General features: G+C 44.3%; 1 protein-coding gene across 2 annotated transcripts in view; it reads right to left on the bottom strand.

Moving 5' to 3' along the window:
* Positions 1 to 24076, bottom strand: part of COPZ1 (coat protein complex I subunit zeta 1) — a 201305-nt gene that overhangs the window by 30379 nt on the left and 146850 nt on the right. For both annotated transcript variants that reach the window (XM_078688361.1, XM_078688353.1), the window contains 3 exons: positions 23784 to 23865; positions 22803 to 22894; positions 2749 to 2804 (listed from right to left, as the gene is read on the bottom strand). In XM_078688361.1, coding sequence (XP_078544487.1) covers positions 2749 to 2804; positions 22803 to 22894; positions 23784 to 23865 — 230 coding nt within the window. The remainder of the gene's footprint in view (positions 1 to 2748; positions 2805 to 22802; positions 22895 to 23783; positions 23866 to 24076) is intronic.

Raw genomic sequence — 24076 nt, 5'->3', positions numbered from 1 at the left:
CACCACCCCCTTTTGTACCACACACGTTCCTCCAGCATTAAAGCGTGAAGTGGTGAGAGGTCTTAATCCTTCAGGCATACAGAGCCACATAAACCCTCTCTTCCAGTGCTTAATTTGTTACATAAATGAGTAAGAGCCAGCGCTCTGGTTAGGAAGCCACCGCAGCTCGCATCACACATTGTCTCTACCAGTGCTGCCAGTGAAAGTACCTACACAACTAATAACCATCACACAGCTAAAAGTGTGACAATTCAGACCATTCCAGGCATGGCTTACGGAGCAGGTATTAATTATTTGTAATGAATAATCAATTAGTAAACAACATATGATGTGCACCTCACTAAATTAGATAAACAGCGCCACCATGTGGCAGGCTGTCTAGAAGGGCCAGTTTTGACAATTAAGTACCGGTGCTGAGCACCAAAAAACCCCAGCTCGAATTAAGCAATACTCTCTTCCTATTGACTCATGCTTACTTTTAAACCCTACAGTTTAACAGTAAATATATCATTCACTCAAACAATATAATCACAGATCATGAATACACTTAGTTATTTATATAGTTACACACATTCTGAACAGGCTTCGGTTGGCCTTGATTTATCATTACTTGCATCTAAGCCCCCTCACAAAGCCAATCCCTTACTCTGAACAAACGCGGAAGGAGGTGACCTCTCACCCTGCTGCATTCAAGTATAGGAGACGAGCAGCCTAAGTCCAAAACTTAAACACCAGGAAGAATGTCTGCCATGCAGTCATCAGCACTGTTTCATTGTCAAGGTCCTTCACAATGATTTTATACAATATATACCGCCTCCTAACCCTGCCACTCCCCCATCGCCTTTTTCGTTTATCCCTCCAATCCCTCCGCCCGCTCATCTTTTTGCAGCCGCATTCCCTCACCCCATGCCCTGCCTCTCATGTCTTATCCCTGATTTCTCTCTCTTATGCACACCTCTAGAACCTCGTGACATTTCTTGCACTTCTCTTTCTGTACCCTACATTACTTCCCTTTTTCTCTCATGCCCTACTTTTCCTACCTCTTTAATACATTTGACTCTTTACTGAACTCTTCCCCTCTCTTTATTTTCACCTTCTCCTCTTTCATGGTCTCTCCTCTCCTCCTCTCTACCTTCATCTCTATCCTGGACTCTACTCTGATGCCCTCTTCCCATCTTTACTGTCATCGACTCTGCTCCCTTTTACAGTCCTCTCCTCCCCATTTTTCTGGATTCTGCTCTTTCCACCTGCATTTTTAGGTCGATCCTGCGATAGCACAATGCGCTGCATGTGTGCACGCTTGTGGGATGTATTGTTTACAATAAAGGGCTTGGAGCTCACGGCTTGCCATTTGTTGGCTTCAGTGTCACTCTTCTTTGTTGACTTCGATTTGCTCAGCACAGGCCAAGCGTCGCTTACGTTCCTTTCTGTGGAGTATGGACAAAGCACAGATTGAATTGGCTTAATTGGTGCCGCTGTTTGTGCAGTGAGGTACTCTTTCCCCTCCTTTCGCCATGTTGCTGGACCATCTGTTGATGCCCTTTCTTTTTCTTGTCATGTTGCACATTAGCTCGCACTGCTATACAATGTTTAAAAAAACAATGACAAAGTCAACAGATCTCACATAGGCGAGACCTGTGTTGCCTTTGCCAATGCTTGTTTGTGAATGTGTTCTTCTGCTTTCCAAAGAGGAGGAATATCCAATTAGCATGGGGCTATGAAACAGAACATAACAGTAATATAAGAGATAATATGCAGCGTGAAGACAGGAAGGGTGACGTGGGGGTGGGTGGGGTTTGAAGGGTGAGGGAATGGAAACCAAATCTATGAAGGATCAAAGGAGAGCAAAATTGCTGTTTCTACTACAGTGGATGGGGATTGCAGCTCTTCCCATTCCCCTCATATCAATTAAATGCTCGAGAGAGAGAGAGGCAGTTATTGCACTTTCTACTTCAGTTGTCACGAAGTGAAATTATTGCCATCTGTAATATAACAGCTGGGTGCTACATTTATTGCCTTTTCATTTGTAATGGTCAGGCACAGCTCTGAGTGCCTTATATACTACAACTTTTGGTGTAATGTAGTTTTTACAATCGCAGTAGCCTAGCATTCAGCTAGCTTAGAATTGTGGAGGCTAATGTTATATTGTATTGCAATTGCATTTATATAGCGCTTACTACCCGACGAGGCGTCAACGTGCTTTTTCGGCGAGTAGCAGGCTACTCCGGAACCCATAAAGGATTAGTGTTGAATTAGTATTGTGAAATATGAAAGTCATTTGAGTGGTGTTATATGTTCTGCCAGAGTGGAAGAGAACACATTGCCATCACAATGGCAATGACTTGAGGAGAAATGGTGGTGTCCAAATAGTTTTCACTTTAGTTCTCTGCTTGACATTGGATATCACAAACTATTACCTCTGTTGCGTAAATGCAAAAATGTTGCTTACAGTGAAGCTCTGCCACCCTACTCTCTCACGGCCAAATACAAGACTCCACAGAATGTAATATTCATACCACCCACACGGTTGTGGATGGACCATGCCTGGTTCCACAGTATTCAACAAATTTTTAACAACATTTATTGAACAACAATCCACAGTCCTGCAATCCGCGCCCTTCCCTTTCAATTGTGAAGTCTCATGATAATCCTCCACTCACCATAAAGGCCAGTGGGGGTTGGGGAAGGGAGTGGGGGGGGGAGCTGGTGCCGATAACATGCAGCTGTTTCAAGCGCGGTAGGTCATACCTTAGCATCTGGCTCAGGGAGTCAAACAGGCAATTCAAGACCGCCATCAGCATTAACTACAAGGAAAGGGAGGCAATAAAGAGAACAGAAATAAGAGACAGGATAAGGAAAAGTTTCTTTAACATTGGCACAGATAAACAGCTTCACTTGTACATTCGGAGCTATCTGGAAGAATCTGTTGAATTTGTCTTAATTAATAAGGGAACTGATAGCATAATACCTTACATTTCTTGACTGCATGAGGAACATTTTCGCTTTACATGATATCATTTATCCCCAGCTGTTTTTAAACCTTTTTCAGGAAAGTAAGGTGATGGTGTAAGACTTCTTTACCTAAAATTTGTTTTTAAATACACTGGTGTTTTTTTAAGTAATTCCAGGTCACTGGTAGCTTTTTCCCCTCAGTTGACACGTCACATCTATTTTCTTTAAGGAGAGGTTATATTCTGTGAAGCTTGGCCTAGTGAGGGAGGGGAATGGCCAGTCAATGTACCAATGTCCCCTGGAAGTACATTTTTAAGGCGAGGAGTCTGTGGGAAGATGCATTTAGCAGGATCAACACCTCTCTCGTACCACTCAAAATTACTTATCCTCTTAGAAGAACCTCGATCAGAACTGCATATAGAACAACAGAAATTGACATCACCTGCTTATGCACTCAGGTGCAGAATCTTAGGTGTAACCTACAGCCTTACCTCAGTGTGCTCATTGCAAGGAGTCACAGTCTCACACGAGGACCAAAGCATACATTTATATTCTACTCCTTCTACTTGAGAAAACTCGAGTAAAAAACTTCCCCCGTGTTCTGTCGTCTTTTCCTCTTTTCACACAGGAAAGGGTTGGCCTTTACCTTAACATCCAGGTTTTCTATCCGTCCACACATTACAAAGATGGGAGTGCAAAACATACTAACAGCATTAAAGCCTCTCACCCTCCACTCACAGACTTAAGGGCAGGGAGTTTGTATAAATATATATCGTTAATCCTGGAATGTGGAGGTAGTTCTCTTATTCAAATGGGCTCAAAACTTAAGGCCTAAAGTATGGCCTCAAATTGAACCCATTTAATCAGAACACCACCAATTATTAACCAATCATAGAATGCTCACTGTTCCACCTATTGCTTGAATTGGTGGCCTCCACACCGAAGACTGCAAGCACAAGCAAACAACATCACCCCCAACGAAGAAGTGCCTTTTTATGTTTAAAAAAAAAAAGTACTCTTTCAATCCCAACCTCTAAAACAAATACAAATCCCAGCTCTCTTTGTCGATATTAAACGTAAATGTAAATTCGTATTTGTAAAGCGCGAACTACTCAGCCTTACGGGTCTCAAGGCGCTGGGGGCCTTCGTGGACATTAAGTGAGCTATTGTCCAGAGTCACATGGTGCTGAGCTGAGCTGCCACCAGAGCCGGGGATCAAACCGTGTATCCTGAGCTCCGAAGTCAGATGCCCTGACTGCTGCACCACACCTCTCCACACGGTCTCCACATTTTACACTCCACTCCGGTTTTGCAGTGTGTCAGGGCCAGCACTTTAAAGGTCACCTTCACAGCACAAGCATCTCTTTATTCAGACAAAACCCTCCCTAATTCCTGGGTACAGAGATAGCCTTTAAAAATTATATAGGTACAGATACAGGACCACTTCCTCCCTGCCAAAGATTCGTTTCCACCCAATTCTTTAGACGACTGACTTCCAAGCCGAATGTTGTCATCGTGTACACCCTTTCCCACATCTACCTGAACTGAAACCCACGAGCTCTCATTTTATGCAGCTTTTATAAATGAGATCTCAAGTGCCTGCCCTCCTCCTCCACCTCACAAATCCAGCTTATGTCAACGCATTTCAGTGCAAACCAGTTTCTGTTTTCTAAGCAGTCAACCAGCACTGTGAAACTGCTAATTTTCATGTCAGTTTGCCATCTGTCCTAGACCTTCCTGAGGGACTGCTCAGTCCAAGACGAAAAAGAATCTTTCTAGTGGATATTCTTTCAACCTGCAGATTCTGCACTTGTAGAACAATTATCAGTGCCAGATTGGATCCATAAAACTTCAAAAGCAACAAGGTCACCAGAAGACAGTGTGGGACTCAGTTAGAGATGTCCCAGAGTCCATAAAGCAACCACCCCGGCGCATTGATGTCAGCTTCCCTCCATTTTATAAAAGCCTTCACGGCAAGAGGGCAGATAGACGTCGATGAAGGACTGCAGTACCAGAATAATGCAAGATGGGCACACATCCATCAAATGGGGAGGCAGGCATGTAGATGAGGTATATGCAGGCAGCTAGAGTATCCATCAGAAAGATAGTTACCGCAGGTAAGTAACTTTTACTTACAATAGATAATTCTACCTGAAGATTACTCAACAGCAGAACAGATTTCAGGAGGAGGGTTAATGGATGGTTAGACAAAGAAATCCTGCAAGATGGACCTGGTAAAGTGTCCTTCCCTACTCACCTCTGAATCCAGCTAGTAGTGTTTTGGAAAGGTGTGCAAGGAAGCGGACGTTGCCGCCTTGCAGATTTCTGCAATCAGGACTGCCCGAGCATGTGCCGAAGTGGTTGATTTAGCCATGGTGGGTTGGGCTCAAATACCTGCAGGAGTCTCCTTCTAGGCTAAGGTGTAGCAGATCTTGATGCAGAGGATGGTCCAGCAGGATCCAGTTCTCTCCTGTAAGCCTCATCTTTTTTGACACTAAAGAAGCCAACAAAGATGGTCATCTGACCAGAATTACTTGCTAACTGCCTGCAGAGGATCCAATCAAAGCAACTGCTCCTCCTCTCTCGTCAGATGAGGTGGAGGGTAAAGGGTCAGAAGAGTGATGGATTAAACAAGATGGAAAGGAGCGGCCACCTTGGTTCGGAATACCAACTTATATGGAAAGAAGGTAGAGAAAGCGGGGGACAGTTATGGGACTGTAACTCATTGACCCTTGTAGCAGAAATGATCGCAACCAATAAGTTTTGAGGGTCAACATATTACAGGTACAACTGTGAAGGGGATCACGGAATCCCTGTCAAAAAAATGAGAACCAGATTCAACTGCCATTGAGGACAAAGACTGGTCAGGCCCTTAAGAAAATGCATAACAGGGGATTTAAACAGGCATGGCTTTTTCCGGCAGGCAGAGGAATGCAGACAAGGCAGCTACATAACCCATCACAGTGCCAATGGAACATGATTTCTGAGCAAGAGAAAGTGCAAATTGCAGCCCTTGAGATCATTTGGCCGGCAAAGGATCTACACCATTTTCTGCCCACTATGCAACAAAGTTGCCCTAAATGTCGGAATAAGCAGACTCAGTGGAGGGTCGACATGCAGGCAAGAGGACATCTACCAACTCCAAAGGCAGTTGAAAGGAGCCCAGTTGTCCATGCTCAATCTCCAAGTATTTAGGTTGAAGGTTGGGGTGCAAAACCATTAGTTGTCCCAGCCATTTCGGATAGAAGGGCTGGCCTGAGTGAAAGGCGATGCTAGAGACACGTGGAGAAGCGTAGAAGGTTCACAAACCACACCCTTTAACAACCAATCCGGGACAATGCGAATGACTTGGGCCCAGTCTTGGCTTATCATCCTGTGAACTAGAGGAATCAAGGGTATGGGGTAAACGTGTAATGCTGCTTAATGTTCAACCTCAACTGAAACGAGTCACCCAAGGCTCCCCTCCACAGATACTAGGGAGCGCAGAACTTGTGGCACAGAGCATTTTTCGGGCACGCGAATAAGTCCACATGAGGACTGACCGAAAATATCCTTGACTACCTCCGGAAGATGCCACTAATGATCTGCTAAGTAAAAGCTTAGGCTGTCAGTGCTGACATTCAGAGACCCCACTAGGTGATTGGCAGTGAGCCAGATCTCTTGGGACAATGTATTAGACCAGAGTCTAAACCCTTCCAGGCAAAAGGAAGTGAGACCGTATTCACCCTTGCTTGTTGGTGTACCACATCACAGTTGTGTTGTCCATTGAGAGCTGGATGCACCAACCTACAATGGAGGTAAGGAATACCTTGAGCACCAGACAAATCACAGCCGTTCCAGCAGGTTGATGTGAAACATCCGCTCTTCTGGAGACCAAAGGCCCCTGATCTCTAGGTGGGCCCCTCTACCAAGCGAGGGCCATTCATCACTAACAAGTGTAGTACATCACTAGTCCAAGTTGGAGGGGAAGTGAAGGCCATCCCATTACTTAGGTTTACCTCGTTTCCACACTAAGCCACTTCCACTGAAGCGCTCCGGGAGATCAGAATGGTGTCTGACATTTTCCCACGTACTGGAGCCACTGACTGCGAAGGCACCACTGCAGAGCCCTCATGTGCCAACATGCAGGACTAGGAGGATGCAGGAACCATGCAGACCTAGAAAGCTAAAGATTCAAGAATGGGACTCAACACCTTGTTTAAAGCAAGGAACCATCTCCTGGATGTCTCTTATTCTCTATGATGGAGGAAAGGTGCAAAGAATGGTGGGGTTCAGTACCGACTTTATGATCTGGAGGGCCACAGGTGAGGTTTGGGCTCATTGATCGAAAAGCCCAGGTCGAACAGCTGGGACGCCCTGTCGACTTTAGATGGCACAACTCCATCGGCAGCGAGCTGGCTTTGAAGAGCCAGTCATCTAGGTACGTAAAATGGAGATACACTATAGTCCGAGATGGAACGTAACACTGCCATCACCTACATGAAGACTTAAGGTGCCACTGTAAAGCCAAAGGGTAGTACCGCAAATTGGTAGTGTGCTGAAGCCACCACAAATCACATGTACTTCCATGAAATCGTTGGATAGGGATATGGAAGTACACACACTGCTATTCCAAACACACCATCCAGGTTCTAAGTTCCAAAACCAGTAGAACTTGAGCTATGGTCATCATCTTTAAATTTTCCTTTTTGAGGAAGGTCAGGTTCCAGAGATCCAGAATAGGATGCAGACAGGCGTTGTACTAGGACACCAGGAAGTAATGAGTAAAAACCGTGGCACTTTTCCGTCTCAGTCACTAACTCCATTTCTACTTTGAGGAAGAGAGCTGCAACCTCCTCATATAGAACAGCTAATGGTCGGGAGGTGGAGAGGAAGGGGAACAGGAGGTCAAGACGAGAAAAGAAAGTGGAACCTGAAGGAAGGGAAGTTTGTATTCCTTTACTAAGCTTCAAGCAAAAGGAGCAATTGAAGGGACAGAATGCTGAACAATGCAAACATTCACCCCCAGTCATAAAGATCTGGGTTTAATCCATCGTTATTTTGCTCACCACGCCACCCCAGTTTAGACCCGGCCATATGCATATCAGTCTTGACCCTGAACCTCATGGGATCAGTCCAGCCCAAACTGCCAAGCCAGGTCATCCCTTGACTGGAAAAAAAGCATCCTGGGACTGGTTTCGGGGCATCACCCCGAATCAGCAAGTCTAGCTTGAATCCAGTAGCGCACTGAGCACAGGATCCACGTATGGGCATACCCTTCCCACTTAAGGGTGACAAAACTAATAGGAACAATGGATGGACGGAATGCTGAACAATGCAAACATTCACTTCTAGTCACAAAGATATGGGTTGAATCCATCGCTCTTTTGCTCACCACGCCATGTTTGAAGCACCCTCTGGTCCAAGCTAATGACCTTTAAGGCCTGAAGAAAACAGGACACCCGCCCTCCTACAGGATCAGTGTGTGTGTGTGTGTTTGGGGAAGTGAACTAGGCTTTGTGGTGCGGTTGAGGAAGAGGAGGATGGTTGTAAGGCAGATCCAAGTCCTTTATCGCTACCACAGCCTCTGTACTGTCAGAGAGGATTCGGATGCTTGTGGAGTGCAGGAGTGAACAGCTGGGAGCAAGGAGCCTTATCCAAAGCTACGAAAGCAGCGAAAAGACATGGAAGTCCTTGGTCGAAGGCGGAAGTTGAAGGCCTAAATACCTAGCCGTGGCTTAAAATACCTTAAACTGCTCCAGCACTAAGTCGACCTTGTCTCCAAACAAGAAGATACCATTGAAGGGGAGAACAACCAGGTTAGCCTGGACATATGACAAATTTGACCTCCTAATCAAAGTGTGGCCTCGTACCTGTAAGGATGTAGCCATGGGTCTGGTGACGGAGTCTGCGGTGTCCAGCCCAGACTTAATATGCTGGCGATATTCTCTTGAAAATGCTCCAGCATGTCGGTGGGAACATGAGGGATAATCATTTGAGCAATGTCCCACAGGGTGTGGTAGGAGCAGGCAAGAAGGCAGTTAGCATTAAGAGACTTCAAGGGCATAATCACTACAGAAAAGACCTTCTTGCCCCACCTTTCCAAACATTTTGACTTCCTGTCAAAAGGGGCTGGAGGGAAGTCCTCCCCTGAGTGGAGCAATAACGGTAGGCAACAAGCAGACCGACCGCCGGAGCAGAGGAAGGCTTCTCCCGTGACAGGTTTCAATAAGGACTCATTGAAGGGGACAAGGGGCTGCAAATTGGCTGATGAGGGAAGGAGAACCTCTGTAAAAAAAATGTCTCTTTGTTTCCTTCGTTGGCAACTGTCATTCCAACACCTCTGCGGCCTTTAGCATGATTTTGTGCAAAGACGCAACCTTTGGTGTTGGTGCTCAATGTGTGGTGTCTGAGGAGTTCATAGCCAACTCAGGTATGCTGTCCAAACCACTGGCTGAAGACAGGCCTTGAAATCCAAGGGGATCCTGATCAGGGTCACAATCAGGGCAATCCTCTACAGGGTAAGAATCTATGGAAAATATTTAATGTAGATGCGTCTTACAAGCCTCCTCTTTAAAGAAGCTTTTGGGCTTCTCAGCGAGAGTGAATCGGAAGCTTGCCATTTGGCTGCATTGCCGGCAGTGTCGTGTCTGGGGCCAGATGAGGTAGAAGTGGTGGTGGAGGTGGCAGTCCACAGCATCAGCTGCGGAGCCAAAAAGAGGAGCCCTGAGTCAAAGAAATTTGACAAAAGGCATCGGTTCATGTGATGCTGAGCCGAAGGGCATCAGTTGAAAAGGCATGAACAGTAGCAGACGCAATGAAGCTGTGGGGCCCAAAGGGGCGCCAAATGACCCTGAAGCTTTGGTGAAGACAAAATACATCATGTTCAGAAACGCTGCCGGGTCTCATCCTGGAATTAGGAAATCTGGAAAGGCTGGCATTGGAGGTTCATCAGATGGAGACGCTGCCACTGAAGACTAATAATGGAGGTCTGTCCAGAGTTGGGTACACAGAAGGAGCAGGCCTGTGCGGGGATCCGTCAGCATGAAGTCTTCATGCTCCAGTTCTGAGAAAGGTCATGTGGGAGATAGAGCGATGAGGAGACTTCTCTAGACCACTGCTTCTCCCAGTGCGTGCTTTTTATTCTTCTTGGCCAATGATGAAGATGGAAAGTGAAAACAGTGCTGGGAATGCTTCTGGCATCTGCGTTTGTCCTTGGCTCAGGCCATAAGGAGTTTGGCCTTCCGCTCCTTAATGGTATTGAGATGCATGTTGAGGCACAAGAAGCAGGTTTTCAAAACTTAATCAGAGTCCAAGCACCAGAGACAGACGGCATGTAGTTCCGTAATAGATATCTTTCCCTCAAAGTCCTGATAGGGTTTAAACCTAGATTTCGTGGGAGGAGACTAGGTGTTTGTTGTTTTTTTTTTAAGTTGGTGAGTAAATCACTCAGAGAGAAGCTACGGATCAGCGCCAAAGGTGTGGAAAAAGGGAACAAATATTAAAGCACTAGGGTGGTCGCTTTATGGCCTTGTGACGTTGCCGGTCGTCACTTCTGGCACTGACTGACTCCAACGCCCTCTATGGAGACCTTATTGCTATGAAGATCTCTGGATCCAGTCATATGACTGGGGATTGTTTTACAGGTGAGGAATCTGCAGGGAGAAGTATACATCAGAAACAGAGGACTCAACCACTACCTCCGAACACCTCAACTGATCAAAAAAGGTCTACCATCCCACCACCTGGCCCCGAAACTCTGTGCACCAACTGCCATGTCGACACAAGCACAAGTGAGAAACTAAGGACTTCAGTCTAACCCTGGTCCTCCCAAGTGAACAATCACAATAAGTTCCTTCTACATCATGAGAACTCTAAGAGGAATCTTCCCCAAGCAAGTTTAGCACACACCGAGGCTGCAATCTGCCTCGTCTTGTGTTGACTAGTTAAACTGACTCAAACTAAGAGCCCTGCTCTTTGTATCGCAGCAAATGTGAAGCATTCTCAACATCGAGGCAACACAACTTGTGAACATCTATCTCCGTGACCAAATCTCATCTGTCCTAGAACCGCTCAACTGGCTTACCCATGAATGACACTCACCATTCACAACTCTGCATCAACCAAGTGCCCATCTATGGCAAGGTGACATCCTTCATCCAAATAAGGTTACATAGCTATTCACAGAAAATACTGTTGCACTCAAGACTCGCACCGCAGCTGACCATCACTACATGCAAGAAAAAAAAGGCTACTTTGTACAAATATGAAATTGAAATCATTACTTACTTGTAACACTTGGTTTGCAGCATGTATGGCTGTAGAATCACATGCTGTGCACACTCCTGAAATCTAGTGTTCGGCTCAGAATGTTTTAAGTGGTATTATTTTGAACGAGGAGCTTTGGTTTAGAGTTAACTCATGGTACATAACCTAAAACCCACAGGACACAATCACCACCTCAAATTGTAGAAGTATGTGTTGCAAACCAAAGGAAACCGTTCTGTGTACTAGAGAAAGCACTATAAATAGTGAAGTGAACATATATTTAGAATGTGTCTAGATGTGTTTACTATGCTTGCATCACGGATGTGAATCTAAAGAACAATTAAATGAATGTTATAGCTAAATAACTATTTCTGGTTTCAGCATGTGCAGCTGGAGAACACAAGCTGCACAGACTAAAAAGCAGTTTCCAAACGCCTAATGCAGACTTGTGCGCTGAGGAAGAATACACCGGAAGAGTCAATCAATTAAAGTAAGCTTTATTCGATTGTAAGAGGACAATCATAAAAGCACAATAAAATGCAAATTACAGGAGCAGTTCATATTTAAAACGAGTTCATAGCAGTTTATTTACTCGGAATTTATAAAAATTTCCATAAAATAATACTTTGCTAATGCTGACAGAACCCCCTTTTGCCAAAAAATATACAAGCTAAAACAGATTCCAATCAGTTATAAAAATACATTAAAAAAAGATTATGAATTTAAAAAGAATACCCATATCACCGGTCACCATCCACCCCCCCTGCACCTTACTATCCCAACACATTGTTTTCCTGATTCGGAGCGCACACTTAATGTAAACAAGCAATCCTCCAGGCAATATGTGCATTTCCTAGGGATTGCAAGCGAATTAGCGCTATGCAATACTGTCTTAAACCATACGCTTTTAAAACAGGTACAAGTAATGCTTTTCTTTGTGTCACATAACATTTACAGAAAAACATCACATGTAGTATTGTCTGATTTGATTGGGAGTGACACGGGCAAGCTGGTAAATTATGCCACCAGTCATTCATTATAGGAAATGACAATAGTCTGTGAATGGATACTAACCTGAATCTAACAAGCATTTGCAATGAAATGGGTCTCGCATTTACTCGAGTTTAAGCTATTGGCATTGTAAATGACAATGCCTTTTATTTATGTTTTAAAAACTAAAACATAAATAAAAGGCATTATCATTTAGAATGCCAATAGCTCAGATTTGTGCAAATGCGAGACCTATGGCATTGCAAATGCTTGTTTAATGAGCTCCTGGTTGATTGTTTTGTGTGTGAGGGAGCATGTGCACTGTGGCAGAGATGTCTTATAAGATACGAGGGTGTAGTCAGTAACCTCTTTGCCGTATTATTTGGTAGATGAAGTTTGGAGAAATGGCTTGCGGCGAGGGGTTGTGGTGTGTGCAGTGTTATAGAAAACAGAGCAAGATGATGGACTGAGTGCTGAAACTTTTCAACTTCTCACCCCCAGTCACAGATTTGGGTTGAATCCATCATTGTTCTTTAGCTCACTTTGCCACCCCAGTTTGGACTCAGTCATATGCAAATCAGTCTTGACCCTGTGCCTCATGGGAACAGTCCAGCCCAAACTGCCAAGTCAGGTCCTCTCTGCACCGGAACACAGGCATCCTGGGACCGGTTTGGGGGTTTCACCCCCCATCTTCCAGGCTAGCTTGAATCCAGTGGCACAGTGAGCAGTGTTATAACAGGCCCTATGCCTAAGTTCGAGTTATACATGACATCTTCTGTTGGGTTATGTTGGCTGCTGTGGTTATTGCTATATTTTTGGGTGTAGCGGCATGTGTGTCCATGGAAGGAGCAGATGGCGTGGGTACAGTGTGTGCAAAAGAGCACTCAGTGAAAGGAGAATGAGGCATGCGACAGAAATCGTGACGTATGAGATATCATAAGTCAGTTTCCTTGACCTGCAGCAACGGTGATGAGGGGGGGAAAAGATTGGGGGAGGGGGGTGGAAGAAAGCTTGGCTATAAAGGTGGAGAGGGCAGAGGCGTTTGGGAGCAGTTGAGACAGCTGATGAAGAAGGGTAGACCAGGGTGAAGGGAGTGGAAACAAAGTCAGGGAGAAGGAGGAGGCGTTGAGAGAGATTCTAAAGGTGGGGGAGTGAGTTTACTGTGAGATTATTTTTTTTGCACCAGCAATTGCTAAATTGAAAATTGTCTGTCAATACTTTCCTCTTGAAAATATTTTGACGACTGCACGAACTGTTGTGTTCTTATTTATTGATCATGTGTTTATGCACCTTTTAAAAGCTGCCGAAATTACACACTCAATAACCTATATTCATGTATATTAGAAATGTGAAATGTGTTAATAATAAATTGAAGCGTTGCCATAGAAATGCAAGAGGAGAAACAAGTGAGTTTGAGCTTCTTTTAAGTAACACCCCAAGAAACAAGCTGGCTCCGTGGAGCCGACGGTGGCAGATGAAGGTGTGTCATTAAACTGAAACCGAGGAAGGGCAAGGCCGCCTTGAGTGGACAAGGGTAGCATATGTCAGCCGCGCTGTCTTCACAGCATGAAGTGATGAGATAAGGTTTGCTGTGGTGCAGGGAACGCATAGAACTGCCACGGGGAGGAAAAGTCCTTCTCAGAATTTAAAATGATTTGGGGCAGGCTAAGGGGAGTAATCATCATGGTGAAGGCGCTAAGGCTGAGCTGAAGTCTAAGCAGTGGCTAGGGCTGTGCAGCCAGTGAGATGGGCAGAGTCACTGCGCTCTGGCAGTCATGCTCCTCTCTCAGCTTCCTCGAAAAGGAGCCCAGACTCCTAGAATTATTTCCTGCCGACATAGGACCTGTAGCTGCCACTACAGGTCGCTCCGTCTCCATGGAGCCGCCTAATACACGGAGTTGATCAGACAGGTGTCTCCAGCAAGGAAGATGAAGGGTCAGATTTTACTGTGTCAGACTCTAGCAACGTCTTACAACCCGCTTCAATTAGTTTTTAAAGCACTAGTTGCATGGGGGAGAAGAGACTGAAGAAATTTCACCCTGTTGACTATTTAAAACGAGCTCTTAAAAGAGATTTACGGGCGGGTCGGAAGCGGGAACCACACGAAGTGAGGAACAAGCGAGCGGTGGGAGCGTGCAGAGTTCATGTTTTGGATGGGAGGGAGGCAAAGTGAAAGTACGCCATGCGTGTGCTGTGTTGACGCGGGGACAGGAGATGTGCACGCATACGGAGTGCACATCTCCTGTCCGTACTCGTGCACATCTCCTGTCCGCTCGTGCCACCTCCTGTCTCCCTTCGCGAACCAAAGTCACAGCAATAGAGCTCGCCAAGCGAAGCAGCTGCGCTGAGTTCGCTACGCGAGACCTAAAAAGCAACATTCTGTCAAACCCACTAGATACAAAGGACAGGTATGGCTCCATCCCTCCAGTTGTGAGTGTTAACTGATGTTTCAACACATAGGGGTTCGATAGCTCATCTAATGCTCTCTCTTCAGCTAGGTACACAAGGCCCCTAGATTTTAACTCCTTTCTAGAGATACCAATCATTGAGATGGGGTTTGAATAAAACTCAGAGTTGCCTAATAGTGATAAAAAAGACTCCACATACTTCGTACAGGGGATCATACGAACCCCGTCAAGTCTCATTATATCCGACATAATAGTTTTATTCAGTACCGTCTCTTCCTTTGTCCATATCCTATGCCAGAGGAGTATGGGTTCTAATTTAATAAGATCCGATACATAAGCAAGACCCAATTCCTCATGGCAGGCAAATGTAGACGTGCTTTGTGGTGCCGACAAAATAAAGCGCAGAAAGGTGTTTTCCACCAATTGTATCAGAAGTGTGTTCATGAACCGCTGAGAGACATTTTGCCTTATGAATTTATATAATCTCTCCAGGTGGATTACGCCCCAGTTTCCTTTAAAAAGTGGCAAGTGCTCTGGTGGTTCTCATAAATGCGAGTTTTTTCGCAGTTATGGGTTTTGTCCAGGTGTCATCGTCATTAAATAAGATACCCAAATATGAAAAACTTGTCATTTGTGATACCTTATTGCCTTCCAAAAAGGTTTCCCTTCCCCGGCCTCTGTATTTCTTTTTTCCACAGTTCATGATAAAAGTTTGAGAAACATTAATAGATAAACCCAGATCCTTCATAAAAACATTAAAACTGCCTAAAACCCTTTGTAGACCATTTTGCGTGAGTGCCCTCAGAACTGCATTGTCCGCGTACAGTAAAGTAGGTATCGGATGGCCTCCTACTCGTGGGAAGTCTTGACTGCTCTTAAGCAGCTCATCTCCTAGTGCATTTATGTACAAGTGAAAAAGGAGGGGGATCTGGACACAGCCCTGCCTGACCCCTCGCCTGACGGGAAAAGCTCTAGTGCACTCGCCTCCCTTGCCATATCGGACCCTAGCAGCCGCCTCACCATATAATTGTTGTAAAAAGGCTACTATATTGGGGTCCACACCCAGCGAGACCAGAATCTCCCATAATTTTCAGTGTCTCACCGAGTCGAACGCCGCCGATAAATCAACAAAAGCCATTAACAGGCGGGCCTTCTTTGCCCTTATGTACTTCCCCATTAACATAGACAGATTTAGAACTTTGCTCGACAGTGCCTAACCCCTCTCTAAAGCCATATTGTAGATCCGAGAGGGTGCCGGCATCTTCTGCCTACGTTTCGAGCCATTCTAAAAGAATCCGACCTATGACTTTCACCAATGAATCGAGAAGGAAGATGGGTCTATAACACCCAGGATTAGATCTTTCCCCCTTCTTGAAAATTGGAAATATTGTGGATTCTGCCCAGGACCCTGGAAATGTGGAACTTAAACTTGCGTTGATTACCTGAGTAATTAAAGGACCCCACAATTGCACATTAGGTTTAAACAGGTCTACTGGGATGCCATCGGGTCCTGGAGCCTTGCCACCTTGGCTCCGTACTAGGGCTTTTTCCACTTCCTCTAGAGTTACCTGCATAGGAATCACCGGGTTTACAGCTTGAGGAGTAATGATATGGCTCCTCACAAGAGCCATATAAGAATTATCATTATAAACTTTATAAAAGAAGTTAACCCAGTCCTCTTCCGAGATCGCAATCTCAATGGACGGACCCTGGTCCACAGTCAGAAAAGGTGCTCTAACTGCTTTCCAGAAGGCAACATTATTTTTCTACATAGCAGCGGAATGAAGGGCTTCCCAGGCTTCATCCCTTAGGCCACTTTACCTTACCTTTAATGCTCTCTGATATTCTATCCTTGCTTTTCTTACCTCAGGGATAGATCTTGGTTTCATATGCAACACCCTCTTTAGATTCGAGTGGGCTAATGTACAGTTTTTATCGAACCAACCTTCCTTTTTCTGTTTTGATTGAGCCCTTAAAAGATTCTTCACCTCTTTTGTAATCTCTATAAAGGATTGAAGTATCTCTTCGCAAGGAGAGTGCTCATCTAAACAAATATCCATGTCACGTTCACAATTGGTAATTAGTTGTTCTGTCGGCCCCACTGGGTCCAACTTTGACAACCGCAACGAGTACCCATTTATATGGTTTAAGACTAATTCTCCTGATAAAGTATCACCTCTTTTGAATTTGCAGGTATGGGAAATTATCAAGGGCAGTGTAATCGCTAGGTGTGGACCCTTGAGGCATGGATCTGGGAAACTAGCATATAATCAATTATTGATGCGAACCCTCGGACACTAAAAGTATAGGGCAAAGGTACAAGAGGAACTAAAAGGTCATTACAATACTCAGAACATATGTGGAACAGAGTTTTTAGTACTGATTGACCAACGAACAACTCTTGTCTTGAATGCCCACAAAACCGTGCTTACAGAAGACCACATGGTAGTCTTACAATGATCTGATAATGAAATATCCTAGCAATGCCGTTGTGTCTTCTTTTTTGAGAGTTGATTGTGCCTAATGTGCAACACTTAGGGTACCCTCTTGTTTTGGTGTAACATATCTAGACACATCTGAATATGTATCTTCCGAAACAAGCTTTGGAGGGCTTCTAACATATGGCAGTGCAAATACAACAAACACGTTTTGCGTTTTCCGAATGGGCCGAGATCAGTCCACATAGTAGATGAGGGCTTGTTGCTTATAGCACTCGTGCAATGGCTTTTCTACTAGAGATTGTGGATTTCAGAAAGAGGCTAGCTGTATAATCTGATTAACACGAAATGGCAATACCACCTCCAGCAAGAAAATACAGTGTGTGTGTGCAGTATAAACATGTCTACATACCTGCATATAGGGTTCTTCAACTAAGAAAGCTTGAAGCTCACTCACTACTGGGAGAGGCGATAGCCAACAGGAAAACTCCCTTCCAAGAGTGAAACTGCAGTGGACATGTGTGCTGTGCTTATAAAGGTACCCCCCAGAAGCCTCATGAGGACAATGCTATGACCACAAAAGAAACCCAGAGGCCGTGTTAGAGGGGTTACTCTTTCAAGACCTTCCATGAAAGTTTTAATGACAGGAACTTTAAATAGGGGTTTGTATTTTCTGTTTTGCCAGCACGCAGCCGTTGCCACCAAGTGTACTCCTATAGTTAGGGTTAGAAGAACACTTTTTGTAAGTATAAGTATGGCAGGGAACATGCTGGATTGCAACTGCTAAAGGAGGACTTTGTTGACTGTAACAGTAAGAAAGTAGTGGCAGGTTTGGCAGCTTCTTTTATGATTTGCAAGCATTTCTCTGGTAGCTCTAAGTATCCGAATCCTAGGATGTCAGGTTCCAAATCACAAGATTTAGCAGCTTGAGGCTCAGACACAGTAAAGGTTGCTGATTTTGATGGACTCTATGTTGGGACCATCAAAATAAGTGTAATAGCTGCTTGAAGCATTTTTGCATTACATAAGGAATCAGCGGCACTGGGGAAATTTAGTAAGCAAATATCTGTCACCAACGGATTCATAGGGCACCGCCTAGGGACCCTGGAGGCAAGGTCAGGAATTTTGCATTCTTTTGCGTGGCAAACAAGTCCACTCCCGAGTCTCCTACTGCTTCTGACATCATCAAAGCCATTTTCGATCCCTGGTAGGTACTTTGCCAACATGTAGATATGAGGACAGTGCCCCATACTAAATTAATGGAGCCAGCCTTTCCTCCCTCACTTTCGATGCAGAGTACATTGTGTTAATGTTGTCTGTGTGAATTAGAAAAACCTTGTCTTTAAGTACTGATTGAAAAGCTTGAGGGGCTCGATGAACTCCCATGAGATTCAATACATTGATATGGAGGCTTTGCTTTCAATGGGACTGCAGACTATTTCGCTATAAAACACTCATTAATTTAGGCGCGCTTCAGTTAACATAACTAGCCAATTAACAATCATTCATGACAAGCTGAAGAAAAGCGCATGCATGTTTATTTTAGGTGTATGAGCATTTCACATTCAGGTGTTTCTCTATTTCATAAAATCAGTAGAGCTCCAGGAATGATCTGTCCTCATGCAACTGAATAATATTTGTTGTTCCCTCTGGAGGGAAGGATGTTCTTTCTGTTACAAATTTCAAGGTTCTTTGGCCGAGCTCCATAGTAATTGAACGAGCTATTGTACTCCTGCGTTTCATAATTTATGATTTCACCTCCTTGATTAAATATGTTCTGTATTAACCAACAAGAAGTTAGGAGTGTTGGACTAACTAATAAATTGATTGTCATGAATGAAACATTTTTAAACCAACTTTTTTACACTATGAAATGTGTGTGCCTTCTATCCCTAAAACTTTATAAAGATGTGTCATGTTGGAGGAGTGCCACATCTTTAAGGCTTTTATTCAGAGACGGTCAGTCTATTTGCAAATCTATTTAGCTACTTATGATTATGCCAATTGTTTAGATTAGCAAACTAACTTTTGCTTTCTGTAACTATACTATTTTTGAACAAACCCATGAGGTTGAGAACATTATCATCTAGATGTGTGCAGGTATTATTTGTAGCCTTGGACTAAGTCTATGAGAGATTCACCTAACAATCCTCTTAATTTCTTAGTCAGAGCGTCAGCAGGACCATTGTCCGTTGTCCAACCTGTAAGGATCGATGTTGATGCTCGCATGCAGCTAGAGATCGAGAAGTGATCTGTCAAGTAATACATATTTCTTGTTCCACAAATGTTGTTTGTTGCATGCACTGGGCTCTACCAATGCTTGGTCCTTAAATCTTCCCTGTCATTTATGACTACTGTCTGACTAGACATTCCTGTAAAAGACATGAGCTACCTTGCACTCTGCCAAAGGACACAACAACTAGTAAAGGCGAAATGCCATCTTCTCTCGGTGCTGTGGTAAACTTTCACTTTAACCACTCATTGGGGTCACTCTCCGAAATCCCTGTGCGATCGTTGCTGAAAAAGGTGGGATGTTTCAGCACGATCGTTAAGCCCATGGTAGGTGCTAAATAACTAGCTTAGTGTGTGCGAGTAATTGTGCACGGCTCAACCACTTGACCAACACAGGCACAAATGAATTCTGCTTTGCCTCAAATGTGCTGCAAACTTGCAGAGCTGCTGTTACTCCGAATAGTAGAGCCATGAATTAGTAAAGTATACCACATACTGCTGAATAACCTAATGGTTTGGGATATGAGAGAATACATCTTTCAAACTGAGTATCATCAAGTTGTTTGCCATTGCTAGAAATGCAGGATGATTTCTTGCAGCATGACCTTCCTGAAAATGTCAGTTATGCAGCAACTGGGCACTCAAGTTCAATGGGGTTATGATGTTGGGTCCTGTTTTGGATTATGAAGTAAAGAGAGTGCACTCCTTGTACCTGTTGATACTATAATCCTAATTAGTAACCCCCTCTCTATAGAAGTGACTGCACCTCTTCTATTGTGGAGTAGAGAAGGTAGGTGTGGAACTTACAGGGCCATGGGCATATTTGGACTCCACGCAGAAGGCAGACACAATTATTGATAATCCCAAATGGTGACATATTCAGTACACCCGGTGCAGGGGGTTTAACCTCAAACTTTTCCATCAAGTGTTAAATTGTCAGGGCACTGTAAGGAATGTTACTGCTTGGTGGCAATATCACGATGCTTTGAAAAACAAAACAACAAAAAAGTTTCCTTGTGTAATGTACCTGGCGTCATGTGAAGCACTACTTTGGGTTGAGTTTCCGTCATATAAAAATCTGCACAAAAAATTAAATAAAAGGCAGTGAATGAACAGAAACCGGGAGGCTCGTCCTTCACACAGGCGGGCTGGCGGCAGAGACGGAGGTGCGCCTTTCCTCCCCATTCCAAAACTCATACAATTGGCATTTGCTGTTATTTTTGTGCAAGAATTATGCCACTTTCGTTTATAAGCCCCACTATCATCAGTAGGGCAGTTTCCTCATTTGCAAAACATCCTTTGCTGAGGGAAGAAAGCATTAGCAAAGCCAATAGGTCTGAACTTGGTGAGCTGATGTGATGCTTAAGTGTTGCCCTTGTGCGTCTGAACTTTGGGCCGGCTCCCGGGCCTCAACTCGGAAAGGGCTGCGAGGCCTTTTGCTACTGAGAGCCATATGGACTTTGCCTTTGCAGATGCTCCCTGCTGAAGCCTCAAAAGTGTTGTTTGTGTCGTTGAGGGTACTATTGAGCTAGACCCAGAGAGTGAGTGGTGGCGTTGCGCTCCTTAAATTTGAGGGATGAGTCAGCCTTCACCCCGAAATGTTTCAGCAACAGAACAATATGTTCATGTGGGCCTGCTGGATGCCCAAAGAGAAGCCTATGAAGCGAACCCAGGAATGACGCCTAAGCAACAGTTTGGTTCAGACTGACCTACTCAGGCATTATGGTGTGTCCAGACCAGAACTGATCACATATTTCACAACATCTTTGACGTAGAGGATCAGACATTGTAGGGTATACCGGACATCCTCTGGCACAGCTAGCAAGGCATTCGTCAATCTGTCCCACGAACTGCATATGCAGCAGTCCCAGGAGGCATGGGGTCGGATCGCCGGACAAGACTGGTACTGGAAAAAAATGGGTTTCACGACATTTCACATCTGTTTGGATTCCCTGTCAGGTGGAATGGTGGGAAAAGTGTAAGAGGTTCAGCTGATTGGATGATGCTTGTACTACCAAGCTGTCCGGGGAAGGTCGTTGGAGCAAGAAGTCAGGGTTCCTGGGAGCAGGCCTGTGCCATCTTGCTATTAGCCTGTTGGGTAAGTTCCTGGTTCAGCCCAGGTGACCACTATAAGCATACCGGTTACGGCCTCATTATAAGGGGACTAGATGATCTTGGACATCGCTGCAGGGTTAAGAACCTCTTTCCAAACATTGGTCCTGACCTCCTGCATACTTAAATTGACATCAAGCACCTCCGCTGCCCTCCAAAAAAAAGTAGAAAAGGCAGACTTTTCTGAGGCAATTTGCTTAGGAGATGAGACGCCAGTATTAGGGGAGGGGACAAATACACTGGCATCTTGTAGATAATCGAAAATGTCACGCCAGATGGTGGGAAAAACTATTTGAGGTAGAGTCTGTGTACTAGTACATTGGGAGTTTCAGAAAAGGTCCCATGAGTCACCTTAAAACCAAAATTCCTTCTAGAAAAATAAATAAAATAACTTAAGATTCCAAACCCAACCTTACATCACATAAATGCGTACATCATGTAACCTACAGCTAGACTTGATGAGAAGCCTTTAAATTCCTCTACCAACTAAGACACGGATCATCAGGAATACAGTAAAAACCTGGATGTTCCCAAGATGATCGCACAATGAGCCCCGCATTAGCAGTACTTGTCACTGTAAGAAGTGTTTGATGACAGAATGCAGCTCACACCCACCCAAAACTGGAACTCACTACGATAAGGTTAGAAGTCCCAAGCACACATGTGAAACTAACGTTCACTCCCCCTTTGGTCCATTGCGAACACAAGTTCGACTACATGCTGACACTGAACTCATAAGCCACCTCTGCCTAAACGCACAACACCAAATTATTTCCAAAACAGGCCACACTGCATTCACACATTTTCACTCCATCCATGGACTAGAGTGTTATAAGTCTAAGCATCCCATCGCTCACTCATTTTCTTCACTACTAGCCAAGGCGTAGCAACAAAAACATGTTCATAACGAAACAACTTACTTGAGCCACATGATATACACCCTCCAGCCGTACTTGGATGGGAGTGCGCTGCGTTCTGCCCATCTGCAAATACGCTCAGGCATCTCCTCAGGATCTGAACGCCATATAAATACAACACAACAATATCACAGTTCCCCCCCAGAGACATCTTCAAGGTATCACAGGCTTTCTTAGGAGCTCCAATGTAATCACATGATAGGCTTAGAGTTCTAACGCAAGGTCATATGGTTGGCCTACGGTACTGTGATTATAGAAACTATAATGTGAAATCACAGTCCGTTCTAAAGAGATGTTACAGGCAAACCTCAGACATTATTTTGGGATATTAAAGTGCAGTCCTAAACAAGCTCTTAACAAACATTCATGAATTAATGTCCCTGCTGCTGTTCAAGAGAAAGGAAAATACCTCCCTAAAGTTGAGACCGACTCAACCTTCATGCTTTGCCGTCACAAACACGATTTTTAAGGTTATAAAAAATTAAAGACAACCCAAAACAACTTACCTCATTTTCATGGGAACTGCCAATCACATAGAAATATAAATCTATGCTACTCTTGTACACCACAGTTAACCCATCCAAGAGCGCAATTTCGCCTGAACAAAGAAAAATAAAGGGATAGAAAATCAATGAAGACTTGGCCAGCATGGGAATAGAGGTTTAAACAAACGAAAGAAATTGGTGGAACTGGAATAGTAAATAGTGCATGTCAGTTTGGAGATACATTGGCAGACCAACATGTAAGTTATCAGTACAGTTATTCAAATGTTTTCAGCACTGGATACCTCCCAACCGCTCGATCCCCTTTGCTTACTTCAGATATCCTATGAAAGCCTGGAAGATCCCAGGTTTGTGGCCAGAGGCTAGATACACTCAAGACAGAATGAGCAGGGTAATAATAGCACCAATTTACAGCGTCTAAAGATAATCCAATGCATTGCACTGCAGTAATCAAATTAGTTATGAAGTGCTAAAATCAGAAAGACCCGTTATTAGAAAGGACTGTAGTGGACCCCAGTAACCCTACGATTTAGACCACGTTTTGTTATATACACTTTTCTAAACAAAGGAACGAATAATTATGCATCAAACAAAGGAGAATCAAGGTCACAGTGTGACCCCCGTCCTAACAGGCAACGATTTGTAATGTAGTATATGCCACATAACCAAAGACCAATAACTGGAAGGTTAAAACGCAGAGCGGTCACCTCTCCAGATTTCATTTACCTGCACTAATGGCTGTCGTACAGCATGTTCTAGCGCATTTATATGAGCCAAGGGGGGCTCGTAAATCCCACAGTGCGACTGCCTGCCAACAGCTTGTATTCCCTCGGCGAGCCGCACACCACACTCGCTGTTCACGGATGAGGGCGCAGGCTTGTGCAAAGCTAACGGGGGACTTTGGGAAGATAACTTTTTGGTTTCCGTGCATTAATTTCCCAATCCCACCCACATCCCCTTTAAGATATCTGAAAAGAAACATACTGTCTGTCCGGTGAGTTTTGTTGAAAATATTCTTCTCAAATGCCTTCTGCTCCTTCACTGTAGGATAGGTGTCATCGTAGTACTAGATGGGAAAATAAAAAGCCTTTGATAAAAACTTTTTCTTGCCAATGACAAACAGCCAAGATGAAGATGACATTTGCCTTAGACCACAGAGCCACCCAGCTTGTGACGGAGCACACGAAAACATAAGGTTGTCCCCAAAATATGCTAAGAAGATGCAGTAAAAACCTAGAAAAAGTAGCACACAACTAAATGCCTACAACCTGGTTGCC

This window comes from Lissotriton helveticus, chromosome 1_1 (assembly GCF_964261635.1).
Source record: "Lissotriton helveticus chromosome 1_1, aLisHel1.1, whole genome shotgun sequence".
In the NCBI taxonomy this organism is placed as follows: Eukaryota; Metazoa; Chordata; class Amphibia; order Caudata; family Salamandridae; genus Lissotriton; species Lissotriton helveticus.
This window is presented reverse-complemented; position numbering and strand designations above follow the sequence as displayed.